At 49.0% G+C, this 24,900-nt stretch overlaps 1 protein-coding gene across 1 annotated transcript; it reads right to left on the reverse strand.

Moving 5' to 3' along the window:
- Window positions 1–4,964: 4,964 nt before the first annotated feature.
- On the reverse strand, window positions 4,965–14,014 carry inka2 (inka box actin regulator 2). The gene is made up of 2 exons (XM_060845131.1): window positions 13,856–14,014; window positions 4,965–7,270 (listed from the first exon to the last, which is right to left on the reverse strand). Exons 1-2 carry the CDS (start codon window positions 13,889–13,891, stop codon window positions 6,236–6,238), a joined length of 1,071 nt encoding a protein of 356 aa, XP_060701114.1. The 5' UTR covers window positions 13,892–14,014; the 3' UTR covers window positions 4,965–6,235.
- Between the last annotated feature and the right edge of the window lie 10,886 nt (window positions 14,015–24,900).

Below are 24,900 nucleotides of genomic sequence, written 5' to 3' on the forward strand. Positions count from 1 at the left end.
CTGCCAGTGCAGGAATTGAACCCAGGCTGTTGGTATCACTAACCAGCTGTCCCATCAACTAAGCTAACCAACCCCCTGACAACTGGCTTGATAATTTTTTATATACTGTCATTGTGCAGGAACACGTACTCCCTAATGCTGATTATCAACAGCTAATACTTTGAATATTAGTAGATTGTACACTCACCTCTGCATCTGAAGGTCATGGGTTTAAGTCCCAATCTAGAGATTTGATCATATAATCCAGGCTGAGACTCCCAGTGGGAGTACTGAGGGAATGATGCTTTTCCAACAAGAATTTAAACTGAGTGCGCCCCCTCAGTCTCAGGGCCCTCTTTTGAAGAGTAGAGCAGTTCTTGTTGGTCTACTGGCCAATATTTATCCGCTAACCAACATTAATGAGAAACACCCCGATCATTATCAGATTGCTGTTTCTGGGATTTGGCTGAGTAGGAAATTTTCCTCCCAGTGCAAAACACTTCAAAAAGCACTTCAATGACTGAAGCATTTTGAACCCATGACTTTCTGACTCTAAGAGTTGCCTATTGCCTTAATGTGCTTCCTTATTAATACAATGTATCCTTCAGTTTTTTTCTCATGCATTTCATAAGATTGTATTTTAATGACTTCCTGGGTGTTGGAGGGGGCTCATTTTCTGGGAAAATACAGAGAGGGGTGACCGCTCTCCCCTCCCACCTTGCCTCCCCCTCCTTCCCCAACCTGCTTAAGTCTCTCATTATCGAGGGGCCCAAGCATTGAGAATTCATTTCATGTGGTAGGTTGGTGGGGCAGGATTTTCTCAGGCTGTGGTCTCCAGCATACCCAGGATCACAAAAGGCAATAGCCATGCAGTCTATCACTTACCGGAGCCACCTCCGAAATGGTATTGTGAGCGAAACCCAGGAGAAACTAATTCATGGGAGAAAGTGCTAACGAAATAGTGTTTTCTTCAAAAAATCTTTACAATTAAGTTGGAAGAGGGAGGGACACACTGTACAGACATTCGGAAATGCAAGGCCAGGACTATGTCCTATCACAGTACGTTTAGCTGTTCAGAGAATGTGTCCTAGGTTGATGCCAGGGCTGCCTTATGAGGATAGGCTGGGCACTGGGTTTGTTTCCATTGGACTTTGGAAGATGGATGACCTGATTGAAGTGTCTCAGATCCTGAATGATCCTGGCACAGTGGATGTGGAAGTGATGTTTCCTCTTGTGGGTCAGTCCAGAACGGGGGTGAGAGAGGGCAGGGTGTGGTGTCTCAGTGGTTAGCACAGCTGCCTCACAGCACCAGGGACCTGGGCTTGATTCCAGCCTCAGGTGACTGTATGGAGCTTGCACATTCTCCCTGTGTCTATGTGGATTTCCTCCAGGTGTTCCAGTTTGCTCCCATAATCTACAGATGTGCAGGCTAAGTGGATTAGCCATAGGAAATGCAAGGTTAGAGGAAATGGGAGTGGGTCTGAATGGGATGCTCTTCGGAGGGTTGGTGGGGACTCAATGGGTCGAATGGCCTGCTTCCATACTGTAGAGATTCTGTGAAAACTAAGGGGCACTATTAGATTACTTCGGTCCAACCAGTCCACACCGACCCGCCGAAGCGCAACCCACCCAGAACCCATTCCCCTACATTTACTCCTTCCCCTAACACTACGGGCAATTTAACTTGGCAATTCACCTAACCTGCACATTTTTTTTTGGACTGTGGGAGGAAACCGGAGCACCCGGGGGAAACCCATGCAGACACGGGGAGAATGTGCAAACTCCACACAGAGAGTCGCCTGAGGCGGGAATTGAACCCGGGTCTCTGGTGCCGTGAGGCTGCAATGCCACTGTGCCGCCCACTGTTTTGAAATAAGGGGTCACTCTTTCAGGACAGAGAGGAGGATCAATCTCTCCTCTCTGAGGCAAGATTAGAGTGGTGCTGGAAAAGCACCGCAGGTCAGGCAGCATCCGAGGAGCAGGAAAATCGACCTTTGGGACAGGAGCTCTTCATCAGGCATCTCCTCTCTGAGGGCTGTGTGAGCTTTGAACTCTGCTTCAGTGGTGGAGGTGAAGTCATTGAATATTTTAAGGCAAAGTTATATTCTTATTAGGTAACGGAGTCAAACATTACTGGGGAGTAAATGAAAATAAGGAATTTGAAACACAAACAGATCAGCCATGATCTTATTGAAGGGCAGAGTAAGGCTTGAGAGGATGTATGGTCTACTTCTGATCTTATTTTGTACATTCATGCGCAAGTTCATTCTCACTCTCTGCCCTACGGTTTCAGATTTAGTCACACACTCTTAACATTGTTTTGAAGATAAGAGCCAGCTGGTGAACATGTGAGGGATTCAGTTTACCAATAGCTTGAATTATTTCAACAGCTGTGCTCTAGGGGCTGATATAATATATAGAGACAAGCTGTTGGAATCTCGATTTCGCCCTGACTTCGCCAAGTGTAACACTGCTTTAGGCAACTGGCCACTTACTTTTCAGTTTTCTGTAAGTGCCACAAAAGGTTTATACTGCCAAGAAACCAAAGCTTTCACATTAATGGAGCCTTATAGACCAGACTGTGTGCATCATATAGAGTTACCAATCCTGTGGGAAGTTGAAAGGTTAATCTTCAGTACGCCGCTGCAAGCAGCTCTAGGAGAAAAAGCATCGGAGCATTAAACAAAATTATGGCTTTTTTCCCCCGCTAACATTGTACAGGATTTGTTTTTTCCATGTTTGCTCATATGATGGAGAATAGTGTAAGGAAGTCCAGCATTTATTGGCTATCCCTAATTGCCCTTGAGAAGGCAGCAATAAACATACCGCAGCTAGAAAAACAAAGACTGCTTTACCAACAGTAAGATGCAAAATAAAGCCTTCCAGGCTGAGAAAGATTGAGGAGAATCATCTTAACTGGGTAGACACAATGGGCTGAATGGCGTCCTTCAGAGCTGTAATCTTCTCTCATTCTTAAACCAACAGGGTTAGCAAAGACTTTATTCGCTTTCCAATTGGCTGTGGAAAGGTAGGGTCACTTTGGGGATGGACCAATGGTGGGACACGCATTGAGCCCGGTGGCCATGTGATGAAACCTCCAGAGACCTACCCAACCAGTGTTGGCAACATTGACCTCATACACACTTTCAATCTATAATTCCACCAACTCGCATTCCTCTCAAGTTGGTGTTCAGATTGAGGAGTCAACCATAGAGGTACAGATGCTTAGAATGACTCTTTCTAACACTCCAGATCTATTTAAATTATAGTAAACAAACGTAGGCCAAAGAAAACAAAGCTGTGTTATCCAGGCAGTTCAGGTATTGATTACTGTGGATCAGGTGACAGTCTCCCTGCCCTTCCCCACCACATTACTGACCCATCACATAGTCATAGAGATATACAACATGGAAACAGACCCTTGGTCCAACTCGTCCATGCCAACCAGATATCCCAACCTAATCTAGTCCTACCTGCCATATCCCTCTAAACCCTTCCTATTCATATACTCATCCAAATGCCTTTTAAATATTGTAATTGTACCAGTCTCCACCACATCCTCTGGCAGCTCATTCCACACACGTACCCATTTCATACCCTTTGTGACTTTTTAATGTTTTTTTTATTCATTCATGGAATTTGAGCATTGTAGGTTAGGCTGGCATTTGTTGCCTCTCCCTAATTGCCCAGAGAGCAGTTAAGAATCAACTACATCATTGTGGGTCTGGAGTCACATGTAGGCCAGACCAGGTAGGGATGGCACATTTTCTTCCCTAAAGAACATTGGTGAATCAGGCGGAGTTCTTACTTTATGTCCTAATTACATATATTGGAAAATTTGAAGTCAATTTTCTGTGCAATTGACCAATGATAAATGATGCTGCCAAAACAGCAGACATGTGGGGAGGCCATTCAGCTGATCATGCCTATGATAGCTCTTTGATAGAGCTACCCAATTAGGCCCACTAATTCCATTCTTTGGTACTGCAGCTTTTATTTTCAAACATACAACAAGTTCACTTTGAAAACTACTATTCTCTTTGGGTTGCGACAGTAATAATGGAATTAATATTGTCTTATCGAAACCACCCCAAAGTTTTCAACATCATTAATCCTTTTCTGCATTTGTCTTGTATAACTGCAAGACCTTTCACTTCTCAAACCCTCCTTCATGTTCTCTCAGAGACACTTTTGACCAGTGATATTTTAGCTATAGAAAGAATTTCAGAGTCAGCTCCATCTCCCAGACTGTGAGTTTTGTGATTTATTTATAGTCTTCAGATTGATTTTAGTAGATTTTTGTGAACTGCCGTTTCAATCACAGACCAGTTTGCAAGGTCAGGGGGAACAGGACAAGACTCTCAGCGATCGTCTCTTCTGAGTTTCCGACGAAACAACATCATCTTGCCTTTGACTCTGCACTGAAGCCCAATCAGCCAAAAATTGACACGGAGCCATGGAATGATATATTGGGGCAAGAATCCAAAGGCTTGATCAGAAACGGCTGCCTTAAAATAGACCAAAGCAGCTGAAGACATGCCCTTGAATAAATTGCAGAGATTGGTAAATGAGAGTCAATCGAGAGATCTGAATTTTTTTCTCTCAGTGCGGAACCCTTTACCCTAGAAATTAGTAGAGGTTGGATATTTAAATTCATTCAAGGTTGAGTCTGATTGATTTTTGTTTGTCCAGGAAGTTAAGAGTTATGGAAGGTGGACCGGAAAATGAAGCCAAGGACTACAATCAGATCAGCTGGATTGGATTGGTTAGGCTTGAAGGATGAAATGGCCTCCTCCCTCTCCCATATTCACTGAATATCAGGATGTGAATTTAAAATTTGAAAAGAAAATCAAGGTATTGCTGGGTTGGGAGTCAAACATTGCCGAGCGCTGGAAATTAAACAATTTTAAAAATAATCTCAGTCAGCAAAGACTCACATTATCGTCGAGAAAAGACTCAGATGGAAGGTTTTAAAAATCAGCCAGCCTTGTTTCAATGTGGATACTGCCATTATTTATTAAATCGCTCAGCTCTGTGTTCCCACACTGAAACTCAAACTTCATCGATAGGCAGTGAACAGTATCTCCCTATTCTACAACATCCTCCCAAATACTAACAAGCAAATCAGATTCTAAACTCAAACAAAGTTTTTATGCTTCATCTCACTCGTTCACAGACCACAGGAAATTCACACTCATCTGATGAATCTATCCTATCACCCTTACAGGCATGAAGAATTTGTCCATTTGAACTTACTAAGAAAGCTAAAAAAGGAGATGGCCTCCTTAAACACAGGAAAATAATAACACCAGAGATACAGAGGCAAAGATCTCATGTTCAAGTCCATCATTAAATATACTGCTCTTTGTGACATTGAAAACTACAGTACAGGAAGATCTCATTTTCCAGTTTAGTCTGGATTCAGCTGGTCTCGGGTTTTTAGAAATAACATCATAGGGTGTGGGTGTCACTGGCTGGACCAGTATTTTTTGCCAGTCGCTAGATGCTCCTTGAGAAGGTGGGGGTGAGCTGCCTTCTTGAACCACTGCAGTCCATGTGTAGGTAGACTCTGAGGAAGGGAGTTCCAGGATTTTGACCCAGTGACACTGAAAGAACAGCGCTATTATTTCTAAGTCAGGATGGTGAGTGGCTCACAGGGGAACTTGGAGGTGAGGCATTCTGGAAAGGGAAACATCAGGCTGTGGTACATTGTCATGACTCTCATGATTCATCACTTATGCCATGTGGCAATCAGGATACAGCAAATGGCCAATCCTGGGATCAAATATCAAGTTCAGTGAAACCCTGTAAGTGAAGAACAAAATAGATGAACTCGAGGGCTTCAATGCTCAGGTCTAAAGACAAAGCCAGCTGTTTCAGAAGGTGAGCAAGGGATTACAGGAGTTATTAATGAGGAATGACCTCACTTACTAATGACAGATAGCAGATGAGAGGAATCGATCTATTGGATTGTGGTAACCTCGTAGGCAATTTGCAAAGAGACATAGTTCCACGCAGGTTTGTCTTAATGTGAAATATGGCAAACCGAGGGATAAAAATAATTTGAAGATGTTCTGTCTGACGATGTCCTTTTAAATAATCTTGACATGTTTCGCAATCAAATAATCAAAAAGGAAGTGTTTGGAAAAAAAAACTACTGTAAACAATATTGATCCCATTGTCTTTGGGACCACTGTAGGATATAAATGAAATTAAGTGCAATTCATTTTTCTTTCAAGGGTTTTCATATTTTAAATCAGACCCAAACTACAGAGTTATAGTCAAATGGGGACTGTTTTTCTGTTACTGACTGGATCAGTTTATTTGCACAGCTGTTGGATCTGAGATCATTTTTATCCAGTAAGGTTCCACAGTCATCCTGCACTTTCTTGTTCTGACTGTTGTTTCCCCGCAGTTCAAAGTAAAAAGTGACCTTCTGCTTGGATGCCTTGCTCGATCTCTTGGCTATCGCATCTCCAGGATTACCCATCGGTACCTTGCTGCATTTCTCTTTCACCAGCTTGCCTTTGTCAGGCCGAACACTTCTCAGCAGCTTCTTGAAGATGTTGGCCGTCAGGTTCAATTTCTTCTGGAATTCTTGAGATCTGCTGAGCAAGGGGCCGTGGTCATGTCCAGATCTTCCATCCGCAGTGGCCGGAGGAGGCTTCTTTTCCAACTCAGGCAAGTCCAACCAATTGCCCACCAAGTCCGCGAAGATGTTGTCACCCAGAATGAGGGGCTGCCTGTTTCTACTTTGAGAGAGCAAAGAGGAGGTCCAGTCATTGGAGGCATTGCAATCTTGCATCGTCTTCTTGCCCAACTTGCTCGGCGTGGGGGGCTCATGTACCTTTGCAGAGGCAGCTGCCTGGGTCTGCTTGTCGAGATGTCGAGATGAAACTGGTGACAGTGTATCGAGAGGATTAAGAGACCTGGATAACAGCTCCGAAGGCTGCATCTCCTCACAAGGAGTGTCCTTCAGAGATTCTCTTAGGTGTGAGCCCAGAGGTTTCTCAGCCTGGCTTGGAAAGGTTGCAGGACTTGGTGTGTGGAGTTTGCTGCCACTAGGTTTGCAGCCGTCTGTTTCCAGCCTGGTGCCTGGCCAACTCTCGCTGCTCTTGCCGTTTCTCAGCCACGGCTGACACTGAGTGATGGATGAGGCTTGGCCCTGGAACCCTGAGATCTCCAACTGCTCCAAAGCTGTCTGCACTTGGAGAAGTTTCAGCTCCTGGAGTGCGCCCATCATACAATTCATCTGGTCCTGCAGTCCGTCTCCAGCTTCCTTCATAGATTGCTGTCAATGGACATTTTACACCATTAGCACGGTGGCATTGCATTACCAGTAAACATTGAAAGCATCTCATTGTCATCCCCACCTACTAACAAGCTATTCATCATTCACAGAGAACAGTTTGCTCACCACTTTTCAGCATTTTCCCTCTCTTTCCTTTCCTCAAGCATTTACTTTAAAAAAAATCATTTTTGATCTGTCTAAACAAAACCAACAAAACCCTAAATTGAAACAAACGTAAATTCTCCCTTGTGCAGGAGACAATTTGTGCATAGCACTGACATCACTGAATATTAAGTTAAGACATGTTTCTATATATGAAAACAGTTTCCCAACGATATAAGACTTTCCAAAGCATTTAAGCTTTCAAGATACTGGGGGAGGGAAAACGAGTCATTTTGGGTTCTTTTCTGGGAAAGCAGTTGCTTTGTTTGCAATCTGATTCTGCTTCAGATCCGTCTCAAGTGGGTTCATTGAGAGTGAACTGTCAAGTTAAAGCTGCAAGTGTTCCCAACTCACCATCTCTATAGAAATCCCCCCAAAATCTGATGGAAATCCTCAGATGAAAAATATCTCTGGCTGTATCATAAATTAGATCAATGCATTCACTCCAGCAACATTTCGGAATAAAAGCAAAATATCATAGAATCCCTACAGCGTGGAAACAGGCCCTTTAGCCCCACAAGTCCACACTGACTCTCCAAAGAGTAACCCACCCAAACCCATTCTCCTACCTATATTTACCCCTGACTAATGCGCCTAACCTACACATGCCTGAACACCATAGGCAATGTTTAGTGTGGCCAGTTCACCTGTTTGGATTATGGGAGGAAACCCACACATACACAGGGTGAATATACAAATTCCAGAGACAATTACCCAAAACTGGAATTGAACCCAGGTCCTATGAGGTAGCAGTACTAACCCCTGAGCCACAGTGCCACCCCAAATTAAGTAAAAAAAATTACAATTAAACCCCATTATATCTCTCTGAAATGCATTGCTATATCTCCCAGCACTTGCTGTTCCTCTCAGTAATCCATTCGCACACACGAGCCTCAGCAGCACAAGTTTGATTATCCCTGTCCACAGATTCACTTTACTATTCAACAAATTCAGAACTAAAGAATTTTAAAATTAAATATAAACAGTAACATTATAGTCTTAATCTCTGGTGGAATTGACAACATATCTGGTCTAAGACATCATTTTTGTCTCACAAGCAGAGCCCCATCCCACAGTGGGACCAAATAAAAAGAGCTGCGTTTTATTAATCAAGGGACTGCTGATTGACAAGGAATCTGGTGACAAATACAAGGCCATCAAAGAGTGGCCAAATGCTGAATCGTTGATACATGACTGATCCAGTTAATCAGCAGCTCAAAGTGTGCTATGCCTGCTTTTTAAACCCAGAACACCAAGACAATTGACAAGGTTCTAATAAGCATTAATATTTCACTGAGGCCGGTTGGAGTCTATATCAATCCAAAATAAACGCTTATTAAAATTTCCCAAAAGCTTTGACTGCTCCTGATAAGTCTGAAGGACTGTGTTGGTATATTTTGTCTGGTTACCATAACTGCAGAACTAAACATGAGAGAGAAAAAACAGTCACTGGGTTGAACATGAACTTTTTTCTTGTTTAAACTCGAAGACAGTTTGCTAGTTTAATTGTCTTTGTGCCTGTCTGTGTGCTTTTTTTCCTCATGTTCCATTTGAACACAGTGCCATTCAAAGTCAGCAGCTGGGAATGAAAACAGATGAGACCTGGAGCTGAAAATGTTTACACACCAATGCTTTCTCGTTACAAAAAAAATCACTTTCAAGAGGGCAGCTTAATTTCCCTGAAATAAAATTTGGCACAGTTTCTATTGCACTGGTAATAATTTTGGAATCCTTTGCCTTTTCAAAAAAAAAGATTTTTGCTGTTGTAATGTAGTGACCCCGATCTTCCAAATCTTAGGATTATTTGCAACTGAAGCGAGTCTGGTCAGGCTGTGGAACTGAGCAGTATTCATTATCCTCAAGTGGCCCTCTGTGTTTTTTTGGGTGTGGTTTTAAAAACTCTTGTGACCTTCATGTGACTGAGAACAGGAGAGAGAGAGGGGAGAGGATGGGACAGGGGAGACAAGAGTGCAGAGAGAGAAAGTGGAGGACGGGGGAGGATGGGAGGGGAGTTGGGTACATTGGGAGGAGGACAGGGTGGGGGAAGGACGGGGAGACCGGAGGATGCAGGGGGAATGGGGGGAGAGAAGGAAGGTCACAGGAGTGGGGGGGAGAGGCAGAGAAGGGAAGGACAGGGGAGTGAGGGGCAGAGGGAGAGGGGAGGATGGGGGAAAGGGGAGGATGGGGGGAAGGGGAGGATGGAGGATGGGGGAAAGGGGAGGATGGAGGATGGGGGAAGGGGAAGGGAGGATGGGGGATGGGGGAAGGGGGATGGGGGATGGGGGAAGGGGGATGGGGGATGGGGGAAGGGGGAATGGGGGAGGGGAAGGACGTGAGGGGGATGGGGAGGGATGTCGAGGGAGGGGGATGGGGAGGGATGTCGAGGGAGGGGGATGGGGAGGGATGTCGAGGGAGGGGGATGGGGAGGGGGAGAGGGAGGGGGATGGGGAGAGGGATGGGGAGGGGGAGAGAGAGAGGGATGGGGAGGGGGAGAGAGAGAGGGATGGGGAGGGGGAGAGAGAGAGGGATGGGGAGGGGGAGAGAGAGAGGGATGGGGAGGGGGAGAGAGAGAGGGATGGGGAGGGGGAGAGAGAGAGGGATGGGGAGGGGGATGGGGAGAGGGAGAGAGAGAGGGATGGGGAGAGGGAGAGAGAGAGGGATGGGGAGGGGGAGAGAGAGAGGGATGGGGAGGGGGAGGGAGAGAGGGATGGGGAGGGGGAGGGAGAGAGGGATGGGGAGGGGGAGGGAGAGAGGGATGGAGAGGGGGAGGGAGAGAGAGAGGGAGGGGGAGGGAGAGGGAGAGAGGGATGGGGAGGGAGAGAGGAGAGAGGGATGGGGAGGGAGGGAGAGAGGGAGGGGGGGAGAGAGGGGGGGAGAGAGGGAGGGGGATGGGGAGGGAGGGAGGGAGAGAGAGAGGGAGAGGGATGGGGAGGGAGGGAGAGAGGGATGGGGAGGGAGGGAGAGAGGGATGGGGATGGGGAGGGGGGGAGGGAGAGCGGGAGGGGGATGGGGAGGGAGAGAGGGATGGGGAGGGAGAGGGGGAGGGAGAGGGGGAGGGAGAGAGGGAGGGGGAGAGGGGGAGAGGGGGAGAGGGAGAGAGGGAGGGGGAGGGGGATGGGGAGGGAGAGAGGGATGGGGATGGGGATGGGGATGGGGATGGGGATGGGGATGGGGAGGGGGGGGGGGATGGGGATGGGGATGGGGAGGGGGAGAGGGATGGGGAGGGGGAGAGGGATGGGGAGGGAGGGAGGGAGGGGGATGGGGGGGAGGGAGAGAGGGAGGGGGATGGGGGGAAGGGAGAGAGGGAGGGGGAGGGGGATGGGGATGGGGGGGAGGGGGAGGGGGATGGGGGGAGGGGGAGGGGGAGGGGGAGAGGGGGGAGGGAGAGAGGGGGGGAGGGGGAGGGGGATGGGGGGGAGGGAGAGAGGGAGGGGGATGGGGGAGGGAGAGAGGGAGGGGGATGGGGGAGGGAGAGGGAGAGAGGGAGAGAGGGAGGGGGAGGGAGAGAGGGATGGGGAGGGGGAGGGAGAGAGGGATGGGGAGGGAGGGTGAGAGGGAGGGGGGGGAGAGAGGTGGGGAGAGAGGGAGGGAGAGAGGGAGGGGGAGGGAGGGAGAGAGGGATGGGGATGGGGAGGGGGGGAGGGAGAGAGGGAGGGGGAGGGAGAGAGGGAGGGGGAGGGGGAGAGAGGGAGGGGGAGGGGGATGGGGAGGGAGGGAGAGAGGGATGGGGATGGGGATGGGGAGGGAGGGAGGGAGGGAGAGAGGGAGGGGGATGGGGGGGAGGGAGAGAGGGAGGGGGATGGGGGGGAAGGGAGAGAGGGAGGGGGATGGGGGGGAGGGGGGAGGGAGAGAGGGAGGGGGATGGGGGGAGGGAGAGAGGGAGGGGGATGGGGGGGGAGGGGGGAGGGAGAGAGGGAGGGGGATGGGGGAGGGAGGGGGGGGGGAGGGGGGTGGGGGGGGGGAGGGGGAGAGGGAGGGGGATGGGGGAGGGAGAGAGGGAGGGGGATGGGGGAGGGAGGGAGGGGGATGGGGGGGAGGGAGGGAGATGGGGAGGGAGAGAGGGATGGGGAGGGAGAGGGGGAGGGGGATGGGGAGGGAGGGAGAGAGGGAGGGGGATGGGGAGGGAGAGAGGGAGGGGGATGGGGAGGGAGAGAGGGAGGGGGATGGGGAGGGAGAGAGGGAGGGCGATGGGGAGGGAGAGAGGGATGGGGAGGGAGAGAGGGAGGGGGATGGGGAGGGAGGGAGAGAGGGAGGGGGATGGGGAGGGAGAGGGGGAGGGGGATGGGGAGGGAGGGAGAGGGATGGGGAGGGAGGGAGAGAGGGGGATGTCGAGGGAGGGAGAGGAAGGGGATGTCGAGGGAGGGAGGAAGGGGATGTCGAGGGAGGGAGGGAGGGAGGGAGAGGGAGAGGGAGGGGGATGGGGATGTCGGGGGAGGGGGATGGGGAGAGGGAGGGAGAGAGGAGGGGGGAGGGGGATGGGGAGAGGGAGGGAGAGAGGGATGGGGAGGGGGGAGGGGGATGGGGAGAGGGAGGGAGAGAGGGATGGGGAGGGGGGGAGAGGGATGGGGAGGGGGGGAGGGGGATGGGGAGAGGGAGGGAGAGAGGGATGGGGAGGGGGGAGGGGGATGGGGAGAGGGAGGGAGAGAGGGATGGGGAGGGGGGGAGAGGGAGAGAGGGATGGGGAGGGGGGAGGGGGATGGGGAGAGGGAGAGAGGGATGGGGAGGGGGGAGGGGGATGGGGAGAGGGAGGGAGAGAGGGATGGGGAGGGGGGGAGAGGGAGAGAGGGATGGGGAGGGGGGGAGAGGGAGAGAGGGATGGGGAGGGAGGGGGAGGGAGAGGGAGGGGGATGTCGAGGGAGGGATGGGGAGAGGGAGGGGGATGGGGAGAGGGAGGGAGAGAGGGAGGGGGAGGGGGATGGGGAGAGGGAGGGAGAGAGGGAGGGGGAGGGGGATGGGGAGAGGGAGGGAGATGGGGAGAGGGAGGGAGAGGGGGAGAGGGAGGGAGAGGGCGAGAGGGAGGGAGAGGGCGAGAGGGAGGGAGAGGGCGAGAGGGATCGGGAGGGAGAGAGGGATGGGGAGGGAGAGGGATGGGGAGGGAGGGGGATGGGGAGAGAGGGAGGGAGGGGGATGGGGAGAGAGGGAGGGAGGGGGATGGGGAGCGAGAGAGGGAGGGGGATGGGGAGAGAGGGAGGGGGATGGGAGGGAGGGAGAGGGAGGGGGATGGGGAGAGAGGGAGGGGGATGGGGAGAGAGGGAGGGGGATGGGGAGGGAGGGAGGGGGATGGGGAGGGAGGGAGGGGGATGGGGAGGGAGGGAGGGGGATGGGGAGAGAGGGAGGGGGATTGGGAGGGAGGGAGAGGGAGGGGGATGGGGAGGGAGAGGGAGTGGGATGGGGAGGGAGAGGGAGGGGGATGGGGAGGGAGGGAGAGGGAGAGGGAGGGGGATGGGGAGGGAGGGAGAGGGAGAGGGAGGGGGATGGGGAGGGAGGGGGATGGGGAGGGGGGAGGGGAGGGGGATGGGGAGGGGGGGAGGGAGGGGGATGGGGAGGGGGGGGAGGGAGGGGGGATGGGGAGAGGGAGGGGGATGGGGAGAGGGAGAGGGAGGGAGGGGGAGGGGGGAGGGAGGGGGATGGGGGGAGGGAGGGGGAGGGAGGGAGAGAGAGGGAGAGGGAGGGGGATGTCGAGGGAGGGATGGGGAGAGGGTGGGGGATGTCGAGGGAGGGATGGGGAGAGGGTGGGGGATGGGGAGAGGGAGAGGGAGGGGGAGGGGGAGGGAGAGAGGGAGGATGGGGGAATGGGGAGGACGGGGGGAGGAAGGGAAGAGGGGAGGACAGGGGGGAGGAGGGGAGCAGAGGGGAGGGGGAGGACAGGGAAGAGAAGGGGAGGAGAGGGGAGAGAGGGGAGAACGGGGGAAAGAGGAAGAGAGGGAAGGATGGGGGAGTGAGGGGGAGAGGCGAGGGGGAGGATGCGGAGAGGTCATGGGGAGAGAAAAGGGAGAACAGGGAAGAGAGGGGGAGAGGGGAGAATGGGGGAAAGAAGGAGAGAGGGGAGGACGCCGAGAGGACATAGGGAGAGAAAGGGGTGGTCAGGGGAGTGAGGGGAAGGACAGGAGGGGGGGGGGAGAGGGAGGTGGACAGGGGAGAGAGAGGGGTATGAGAACGGGGTGGGGGGGGGGTGTGGAGAGAGAGAAAGTGTTGTTTCAATACTCCGTCCGCCACATCAACAAAACACACACATTACGGAAGCACAGCTCTCTCGCCCCTAAATAACTGCATTTCAGGAGGCGGCGCGGGGGACGTGAATAACCACATATTCGGGAGTAAAACAGGGACTCAGTGCTATCGGTCGATAACTTCACCCACTGTTACAAAACACACACACACACACACACAGCTCGAAATGAAATGAAATAAAACACATCTCACCAACTCCAGCTTCAAACGGCGCAGGCTGTGCTCCATGGTCCTTTGATTGTAACTGCAGGAGGCTCAACAGAAAAGTTAGACGGTTAAAAATCTAACACCGAAATAATTGAACACACTACACGTGTCCATGAGGAGGAGAAAGCTTCCCTTCTCTATCCCGAATGTCTTCAAACTGGTTAAAAGAAGCGGAGGGGAGGGCTGGAATGTAATTGAGAAGGTTGGCTTTCAGAGATTCAGTGATGTCTGGTCGAGTCTGTACAGTGTGTTTGCTCGATTAGCTATCACATTACCGCACTCTCAGCACTGACCAGGAGTTTATACCTACATCCCTTTCCCATCATTTCCTCCTATTCCTGGCAGTCATCCTATTCTCTCCGATCGTTATGAAATACATTCTGCAGTTTTCGGTCTGGTCCCCAGACAGTTACCTTTCTGCTGGTCCTCTTCACAGTTACTTTCTGATCAACCTGTCTCCACAATGTGACGGTGGACAAAGTTTTTTAAAAAATGACACACCTCTGGAAAAGGTGGGCATTGAACCCTAGTCAATAAAATCCAAAAAGAACTGCGGATGCTGCAAGTCAGAGACAGACACAGAAATTGCTGGAAAAACTCAGCAGGTCTGGCAGCATCTGTGGAGAGAGGCTAGAGTTCACAGGTCAGGTGAAGTGACCCTTCCTCAGAACTCTTGAATCCAAGTTCCTGGTCTAGAGGTAGGGAGCTGAAAATGTGTTGCTGGAAAAGCGCAGCAGGTCAGGCAGCATCCAAGGAGCAGGAAATTCGACGTTTCGGGCATAAGCCCTTCTTCAGGAATGATGATGAAGGGCTTATGCCCGAAATGTCGAATTTCCTGTTCCTTGGATGCTGCCTGACCTGCTGCACTTTTCCAGCAACACATTTTCAGCTCTGATCTCCAGCATCTGCAGTCCTCACTTTCTCCTAGAGGTAGGGACACTAGCACAGCACCACAAGCGATCTCAAGACTTCTTCATATTCCTTTTAGGTCTTGACCCACCAAGTCAGTGATAACCTGGAGTTCCTGTCCCCAAAAAGCTGTTGAGGCTGGATGGGAGGTGTTCAATAATATATTTCAAAGTCAGATCGATAGATTTGTGCCAGACAGATGTGGGGTGGCATGGTGGCTCAGTGGTTAGCACTGCTGCCTCACAGCACCAGGGACCTGTGTTCGATTCCAGCCTTGGGCAACTGTCTGTGTGGAGCTTGCGCATCCTCCCCATGTCTGTGCGGGTTTCCTCTGGTTCCCTCTCACAGTCAAATGATGTACGGTTTGGATGGATTGGCAATTTGGACATGAAGGTACATTTTGATAGTTCCAATAGTAGTCAGGCACTTTCAAAATGGATGTGGGCATCATTGTTCAGGCCAGCATTTCTTGACTATCCCTAGTTGGCCTCGAGAACTATTACATGTCGTGTAGGGATGTCCTATGGCTATTAGGGAGGGAGTTTCAGGCTATGACACAGCAATGGCATGGTGGTTCAGTGGTGAGCACTGCTGCCTCACAGCACCAGGGACCTGGGTTCGATTCTAGCCTTGGGCATCTGTCTGTGTGGAGTTTGCACATTCTTCCTGTGTCTGTGCGGGCTTCCTCCGGGTGCTCTGGTTACCTCGCACAATCTAAAGGTGAATTGGTCATGGGAGGTCATGTTGTGACTGTAGAGGACATTAGGGTTAGGCCACTGTTGAAATATTGTGTGCAATTCTGGTCTCCTTCCTATCGGAAAGATGTTGTGAAACTTGAGAGAATTCAGAAAAGATTTACAAGGATGTTGCCAGGGTTGGAGGATTTGAGCTATAGGGAAATGTTGAACAGGTTGGGGCTGTTGTCCCTGGAGCGTCAGAGGCTGAGGGGTGACCTTATTGAAGTTTACAAAATTACGAGGGGCATGGATCGGGTAAATAGGCAAAGTCTTTTCCCTGGGGTTGGGGAGTCCAGAACTAGAGGGCATAGGTTTAGGGTGAGAGGGGAAAGATATAAAAGAGACCTACGGGGCAACTTTTTCATGCAGAGGATGGTACGTGTATGGAATTAACTGCCAGAGGAAGTGGTGGAGACTGGTACAATTGCAACATTTAAGAGGCATTTGGATGGGTATATGAATAGGAAGGGTTTGGAGGGATGTGGGCCGGGTGCTGGCAGGTGGGACTAGATTGGGTTGGATATCTGGTTGGCATTGTCTAGTTGGACCGAAGGGTCTGTTTCCGTGCTGTACATCTCTATGACTCTATGCTAAATTGCTCATAGTGTTTAGGGATGTATAGGTTAGGTGCATTAGTCAGAGGTAAACATAGGGTAGGGAAATGGGTCTGGGTGCATTATTCTTCAGAGGGTTGGCATGGACTTGTTGGGCCAAAGGGCCTGTTTCCACACTGTAGGGATTCTTTAAAAAAAAATGAATAAGCGTTTACACCGTTGCAAATCAAGAATGATGTGTAAGTTGCAAGTGAAAGCATTCATCATCATTCACCTTGTTTCTCTGGGTGGTAGAGGTTGTGGGTTTGGAAGGTGAGGCCAAAGGACTGTCATATATCTTGTGAATGGAACACACTACTATCACTGTGCACCAGGAAATGGTAGAACAGGGCTGAATGGCCTCCTTTGTACATATGATTCATATTCAGGAATGCAGCTACCTTCTTATTTGTGGAGCCTGGAAATTAGTTGGCGCTATGGCTGCTTTATGATTCTAATGGTGTCCAGTATAGTGGGTGGCATTTCACCCACATTGTCACCATATGCTGGAAGGGGAACAAGGAGTGTACAGTGTTCCTGCTGCATCTCACAGAAGCACTATTTAATCATCCTCCTGCACTCCCCATGTGCATGACAACACTTCAGAGGTCACAGCCAGGTTGGCAAATGCCAGGAGTCAAGACCAAGCATTCCTTGGCTCGGGATCAGTGAGAGCAATTCAGGCACACACTGAGAGATACAAACTACATCAGGCAGAAGACTCAATCCTCACCCAATAACACACACAGCCAAATCCTCTTGGTCTCTGTATCACACACACAGATACACACTTGTATTTAATTTTGGCGGCACTCCCGTGTCAGAATGCCAGTACAAAGAAACACTTATACTTCCGTCACATGACCCACAGCCTCAGGATATCCCAAATCATTTGAGATTCAATGGAGTACTTTTGAGATATAGACAATATCTTCATAGAATCCCAACAGTTTGTAAGCAGGCAATTCGGCCCATCAAGTCCACAACAACCCTTTGAACAGCATCCCACCAAGACCCACCCTCTTACCCTATCCTTGCATTTCCCATGGCTAATCCACCTAGTCTGCACATCCCCGGACACTATGAGCAATTTAGCATGGCCAATCCACCTAACCTTCGCATCTTTGGACTGTGGGAGGAAACCGGAGTACCTGGAGGAAACTCACGCAGTCACGGGAGAATGTGCAAACTCCACATAAACTGTGGAATCGAACCTATGTTCCTGGCACTGTGCTAACCACTGTATATCATGCAGCCCAGTTTAATGTAGGTCTAGTGCCTTGTCAAAACAATGGCATCTCTAACAGTGCAGCACTCTCTTAGGAGTGTCAGCCTAGTTTTTATGCTTGAATCTCTTGAAGTAATGCAGAGCTGAGAGACATTACCATGAAGTCACAGCTGACAACTGAAAATAGTTACCACAGCCCCACAGTGATGGTGTGGGAAGGGGCGGCTATAGTTAGAGGTCAAGTATGGGTGTCTGTGTACTCGTTTCAGTATTATTGACTATAAAGAATCAATAAAACTCATTACTTTTTGATTCTGGCATTCCTGACTTTGGTGACAAGGCTCAGCTACTAGATTTTCCCCTTGAACCCTGTGGGCAGCACGACGGCTTTGTGGTTAGCTCTGCTGCCTCACGGCGCCAGGGACCTGGGTTTGATTCCTGCCTCGGGCGACTGACTGTGTGGAGTTTGCACGTTCTCCCTGTCTGTGTGAGTTTCCTTTGGGTGCTCTGATTTCCTCCAAAGATGTGCAGGTTAGGATGAATTGCCCATAGTGTTAGGTGCATTAGTTGGGGTAAATGTATGGTGGAGGAATGGGGTCTAGGTGGGTTGCTCTTCAGAGGGTCAGTGTGGATTTGTTGGGCCGAAGGGCCTGTTCCCATACTGTAGGGAATCTAATCTAACTAGGCAGAGGCTCCATGAGCAATATAGGTCAGGAGGCTTCCATCCACCAGCTTCCCTTCTTGGGAACAGGGTTCCTTCCGTAGCCTGCTGTATACTTGTACACTTGCTCCTCAGTTATTGCTGGTTGTTTGTTAGGTGCCAGTACAGTGTTGCTAGGAGTAACAGAATTACTCTGAACTGTTAGACTTTCTGAAATATTAAGGATTTCGGAAACAAGGTGGGTAGATGGAATTGAACATAAAAACACAGAAAATAGGAGTAGGAGCAAGCCATTTGGCCCTTCAAGTCTGCTTCCTTATGATCATAGCAGATCATCCAACTCTACAGCCTGATTCTGTTTTGACCTAATATCGTTTGATCCCTTTACCCCAAGTGTCTTCTTGAAATCATGCAATGTTTTGCCTTTGACTACTTTAAGACAAAGATCAGTCAGGATCGAGATGAATGGTGGATTAATCTCAAGGGGCTGAATGGCTTCCTGTTGTTTGTCTGTTTCATTGTGTACACGGACAATCTCGTTAGGAGTTAAAGGATAATATATTCCATACTCTACAATGAAACAGCATTATCAGGAGTACTGGGGTGATATAGTCATTATTTTGTTTCAAACCATTCTTGAAATTTGCAAGGGGACTGTACGGTGCACATTTCATTTCACAGTGAATGGAGCATTAATTTTTGACAACTGCTGTCAGTGTAACTGAATGTATTTTAATAATGAATGAGTCTTGTTAGCAGCATGACTCCTTATCCCAAGCTCTTCACAATTGGCTCCTTGTATGCATAAGACTGAACCACAGCATCCCCCACAAACTGTAATTCATTAATATGAGTATAACCTGTACCTCCTTGCTTTTAGCTGCAACAGGAATAAGGCCATATCACTCCTGTCTCTGAGCTCCAAGGATCTGGACAACATCCAGGCCTACCCATGACCAACAAGAGAGTCAAAGACTATTGATGGCTGGTAGAAAATGTTGAGCTGAGGCCACAATTAGATCAGCCCTGGTCTTATTGAATGGCAGAACGGACTCGAGGGGCTGAATGGCCTACTTCTGTTTCCGTTTCACATGTTGAAGTGTAGCTTCATAGAGATGGCAAGTAATATTTATGCCACACAAGTGCAAGATGATGATCATCATGAACAAGGGAGAACCTAAGCTCCCACCTAGACACACAGTGCTATTATCCTTGCTGAATTTTCCCCTGCCCCTCCTCTCTGGTCCCACGACCACTTTTAATATCCTAGGGGGTGTGGTGTCACCAATGAAGAGAGAAGAGCCACATAAATGTCATGGTAATTAGAAAAGGTCAGAGAGTGAGTATTCCGTGGCATGCAGTTCAGAACGTGCTTCCCGAAACCTCTCGAAAAGCCATAAGCCAGAAGCATGTTGTGATACTCTCCTGTTGCCTGGTTAGCTGCAGCAATTGACATTCAGTTACATTACCATCACTGAATCCCCATCAATCAAATATCCCAGGAGTTACCATTGACCAGAAACTGAACTGGACCAACCTTTTAAATGGGCGAAAGTGGGTACTGCAGATTAGTGTCAAGATTAGAGTGGTGCTGGAAAAGCACAGCAGGTCAGGCAGCATCTGAGGCACAGGAAAATCAACGTTTTGGACAAAAGCCCTTCATCAGGAATGATGAAACGTCGATTTTCCTGCTCCTCCGATGCTGCCTGACCTGCTGTGCTTTTCCAGCACCACTCTAACCGAGCCTTTTAGATTAGCTTAGATTACTTAGAGTGTGGAAACAGGCCCTTCGGCCCAACAAGTCCACACCGACCTGCCGAAGTGCAACCCACCCATACCCCTACATTTACCCCTTACCTAACACTACGGGCAATTTAGCATGGCCAATTCACCAGACCTGCACATCTTTGGACTGTGGGAAGAAACCGGAGCACCCGGAGGAAACCCACGCAGACACGGGGAGAACGTGCAAACTCCACACAGTCAGTCGCCTGAGTCGGGAAATGAACCTGGGTCTCAGGCGCTGTGAGACAGCAGTGCTAACCACTGTGCCACCATGCCGCCCACCAAAATACCAGGGTACTGAGAGCTGGTCAGAAGCTAGGATTTCTGTGACTCCATAAAGCTTGTCCACCATCTACAAGACACCAATCATGAGTGTGATGCAATACCCAGCTTTCTTGGATGAATGTAGCTCCAACAGTACTCAAGAAGCTCCACACCATCCAAGACAAAGCAGCCCACTTCGTTGTTAACTTCACCACCTTCACAGGGATAGGTAATGGCTCATTGGTTTTATCGCTAGACTATTAATCCAGAAACCGAATGTCCAAACCCTGCCATGGCAGTTGGTGGAATTTGAATCGAATAAGAATCCGGAATTAAAGATCTGATGATGACCATGAAATCGCTTTCTATTGTCTGAAAATCTCATTTGGCTCACTAATTCCTTTAGGGAAAGAAATCTGCCATCCTTACCTGGTCTGGTCTACATGTGATTCCAGACCCACAGCAACAGTTGACTCTTAACAGCCCTCTCAGCAACAAATACTGGCTTAGCCTGAGATGCCCACAATCCATGAACAAATTTAAAAAATTCACACCCTCCACCACATGAGCAGCAGTAGGTACCACTTACTGCATTAGACATGGTGCCCTGTCACAACTGAAGCACCTGATTGAAACCTGGTGTGCACTGTTTGCTTTAGAACGTTAGGACTATAATGCTGAACTTTTACCTTTAGTTTTCTAATTTAAACCAAAGATTTTGTACCTAGGTATCTTCGTACCTAAAATGGTGCTGTAAATGATGACTTGCTACACTTTTCACTGTACTCATGTATGCCTGAACTTGAGTCGTGTAACAAAAAACCTAATTCTAATTCTGATTCTGATTCTAATTCTAATTCTAATTCGAATAATGCCTTAAAGTACAAGGATTGGGCTTATGCTGCACCTATTTAGGACTCTGGACAGACCTTTAGCTAGAGTATTGTCCACAGTCTGGGCACCTCTTTATAGGAAGAATGTGAATGATTTAGAGAGAATGCAGAAAGGATTAATAAGAATTCTTCCAGAGATGAGGAACACCACTAACGAGGATAGTTTGGAGAGGTCAGCACTGCTCTCCTTAGAAATAAGGAGTCTAAGAGAAGATCTCATAGAGGTTTACAACATGAATGAGCTGGATAGAGCAGATAGGGAGAAATCGCTCCGATTTGAAAGAAAGAATTGAAAAGAAGTGAGGGTATAATAACTTGCAAAGGAAGTAAATGTGATGAAAGAAAAACTTTTTGACTCAGTTGGTGTGGAACGTACTGCCTGCAAATGTGATGGAAGCAAGTTCTAATCAAGCATTGTAATGATATTTGAATAAAAATAATACACAAGGATATGGGTAAAAAGCAAGGGAACGGCATTAACTAATGATACTGATTTGAAGAGTCAGTGCAGACAAAATGGGCTGAATGACCTCTTCCTATGTCAAAACACTTCCATGATTCTTCTGAGATTCTGTGAAGTCTGTTCTGAACTTATCGTCACTGAAATAACTCTGCAGGTCACCCTTCATTCACACAGGGAGAGTCCTTGACACTGACCCAGCTCCCTTAGAGCCAGCTCTCAGAGTGAACAAAACCTCCTACACCTCTGTTTTTTTAACCCCCACATTACCGCCTATGTGTGTGCGTGCGTGTGCGCGTGCGTGCAGGTGTGGACACTCCTATTTTATTTTTTTTCCTGTTTTTTTAAATTTTATTAAGCAAGTTACAAAACAGTTTACAAAAAACATTAACAGCTGTACAAGAGACAGCAATTTTACACGGGAGAGGAGCAGCAAAGCTAGGCCCCAAACCCTACCTTTTGACCATTTTACAGGAAGATGAGGACAAACCTCAAATCCCAGTTCCACATTTAACAAGACAGTGACAATGACATTTGTACATTAAACAATACTGTTACATACAGAAGTGCAAACAATACAGACCCAGCGAGCCCCCATCCCTCCCACCTTTCCACCACTCTAAGGCAGCCCGCCCCTACCCACCTTCCAGTTCTCGGTCCACCCCGTGCCCCTTCCAGTTCTCGGTCCGCCCTCACACACCTTTCGACCACCTCTAGGACAGCCCGCCCCGGGTGACAGCGGTTTGGACGGCCTACCCACCTTCCAGCTTCACTAACCACCCTCAGCACCTTTCGACCACCTCTAGGGCAGCCCGCCCGGTACCTGCCTGGGGTGACAGCGCTGAGGACGGCTACCCGCCTTCTGGCTCTCGGTCTGCCCCTACGTACCACTGGGCTCTCACCCACCCTGTTGCACCTCCGACCAGTGGGCTATCCTGGCACACCTTTTGACCACCTTTAGGGCAGCCCGTCCCCTTCCCTGCGACGACAGCGTGTAGGGTAGCCCACAAGCCTTCCAGATCTCAGCCGTCCCTACGCGCCTTCTGGCTCTCGGCTGCTCTGACACCTTTCGACCACCTCTAGGACAGCCCATCCTGATTACCCTTATCGGGACGACAGCGCTCAGAACAGCCTACTCACCATCTGGCTCTCGGGGTGACTGGCATCAGGGTGGCCTACCCACCCTCTGGCTTTCAGGGCAGCCTACCAACCTTCAGGTTCACAGGATGGCCTACCCACCTTCCAGCTCTCGGGGTGACAGCTTTCAGGGTGACACATGAGCCTCCCAACTCACGACAAGGCCTGCCAGACCCAGGGACACACAAGACAGTGCAGGTGATAGATACAGGAAACACCACAATATATAAAAACAGAGTCCTTTCTGGTGCACAGTTCAAATCCATACAGAGAGTCTTCAAGATATAAAATCCATTGCCAGAAAGAGTCCACTCCAGTATACGACGTGCGTGGTCAGAAATAGAGTCCACTCCAACCTGCAGAGTCCATTACTAAAAACAGAGTCCACAACCAAGGGCAGAGTCCACTCCTGAAGGCAGCAAATGCACATCCCACAGCACACAGTTGTTCAGTCTCCATAGAGTCCAGGCCCAGCCTTGGAGAGACAGGCCCACTCACAGGAACAGTACATTGTACAGGTGCAGTTAACTCACAGCAGTTTAGTCCACTCCTGAGGGAAAGGTGTTCTCCCAAACTCCAGGATACAGAAACTGCTCACCTCCCAGCACACACACAGGTGTTCAATCTTCAGAGGCCCAGTCCCAGGGCTAGGCCTCCCCACAGGAACAGCTCCTCTGGTCAAATGCATGTCTTCCACAAGGCCTCAGTCCAACCACCAATAAAAAGTGAAAATACATACAAAAAGCAAATAAAACTAGAGTCCAAGGGCTAAGCCCTACCGTAAAAGTAACATTGTCCTTTTCTCAAAAAAAGGAGAGTAGGAAGAGAAAAGAGTAACACACAGGCTGTAACCAGCCAGTGAAACAACAATCCCCTAATGAGAACTGAGTTACACCTGAAACACACTATGTGCATCAGGAGTTTAACAATCAGTCCTCACTAAGAGGAATGTCAGTTAACAAACTGGCTCAATAATTCAGCCAGTTCAGGAATCAGGTTTTTCCTCCCCTCCAAAAAAGGAAGGGAAGCAGAAACTAACAATAACATACTGATTGTAATACCAGTCAGCATAGAGTCAGTGCCCTAAACTGAGAAGACTTTGAATCTCCTGTTTATATCTGTCAGCCAGGGCTCCCTGATTGGACCAGATTAACAGCCCCAATCAGGGAACTTCTATCCTATGAGGTGCACCTGGCTGATCTCATTACAATCACTGACGTTACCAGTTACACTGATCATTCTATTTTAAATAAAGGTGGAATACGATTCATTCAAACAATGACAAGATCACATCCTCTCAAAAATGACAAAGGAAATTTATTAACATCCACAATTATTACTCTGCAGGGCCCCGTTTTGTGTATGTCATATGACCTTAATAGATGCCATCTTCTGGTCAATTCATGCTTTGCAGCAAAATATATTGTTTATACATCTTCTTACAGCTCTGGTACACTTACCTCATTGACGAATATGTCTACACCTAAATTCCATTGCCCACCTTCAACTCCACAGTGAGAGTTTGGATACATTACTTCTGACAGGTCCCTGATGGCAATCATTCTCTCTGCACACATCAGGTTAGCGAAGGAAAATCAAATCTGTGTCGTTACTGAAAGGAAATATTAATAACTGTCAACAATGCTTGTTAAGTATAATAACTCAGGAAGCCAGATTGGAAAGGAACATCGTTTATTGTTGAGCACCAAAATAGAACCACTACTCATGGCATTCATAGGCTAGTCCCAGCCTGGGAAAGACTGCTGCACACCCCCATCCCTGGGTCGACTTTATTTTCTTTTCTAATCAACCTGTTCAGGATGTTATGAAATAACAGTGGAGCAGGTGGGACTTGAACCTGGGTCTCTTGGCTTGGACAATGGGATACTACCACTGTGCCACAAGGGTCCACCTGAGTTTGCTTTGTAATATTTTAAGAACATTCTTATTTAACTTATTTTTCCCTTAATCAACGTGTTCAAAGATCTGATTCTACAGCTCTTGAGCAGCTGGGATGTGAACCCAGGCCTCTCAGTCCAGAGGTAGGGACACTACCATGAAGTCATAGGAGCCCACCTCAGTCTGCTTTGTAGGTGATGAGTTCTAGCTAGACAGGCCATCATCCATTAGCAAAGGAACTCATGCTCAACAAGTTTTGCAGGGAGATTAACTAGTGATTCCCTCAGTGCCTTCTAGGGGTGACTATGTTAATTAATTAGTGATTCCCTCAGTGCCTTCTAGGGGTGATTAAGTTAAGTACAACTATAAAGAAGAGATACAAGGAGACGATATTTTTGGTGTTGTATTTCCATGTTTGGATGGAGCGAAGCTTGCAGGGATTCCCCTCCCTTGTCCTTCCAGAT

Source organism: Hemiscyllium ocellatum, chromosome 26 (genome assembly GCF_020745735.1).
Source record: "Hemiscyllium ocellatum isolate sHemOce1 chromosome 26, sHemOce1.pat.X.cur, whole genome shotgun sequence".
Classification (NCBI taxonomy): Eukaryota; Metazoa; Chordata; class Chondrichthyes; order Orectolobiformes; family Hemiscylliidae; genus Hemiscyllium; species Hemiscyllium ocellatum.

Bases quoted from the DNA above. Each gene is read 5' to 3' on its own strand.
- inka2 (XM_060845131.1), bottom strand. From the start codon at position 13,891: ATGGAGCACAGCCTGCGCCGTTTGAAGCTGGAGTTG. The intron at 7,271-13,855 runs GTGAGATGTGTT...GTCCATTGACAG, and splicing joins GCCGTTTGAAGCTGGAGTTG to CAATCTATGAAGGAAGCTGG.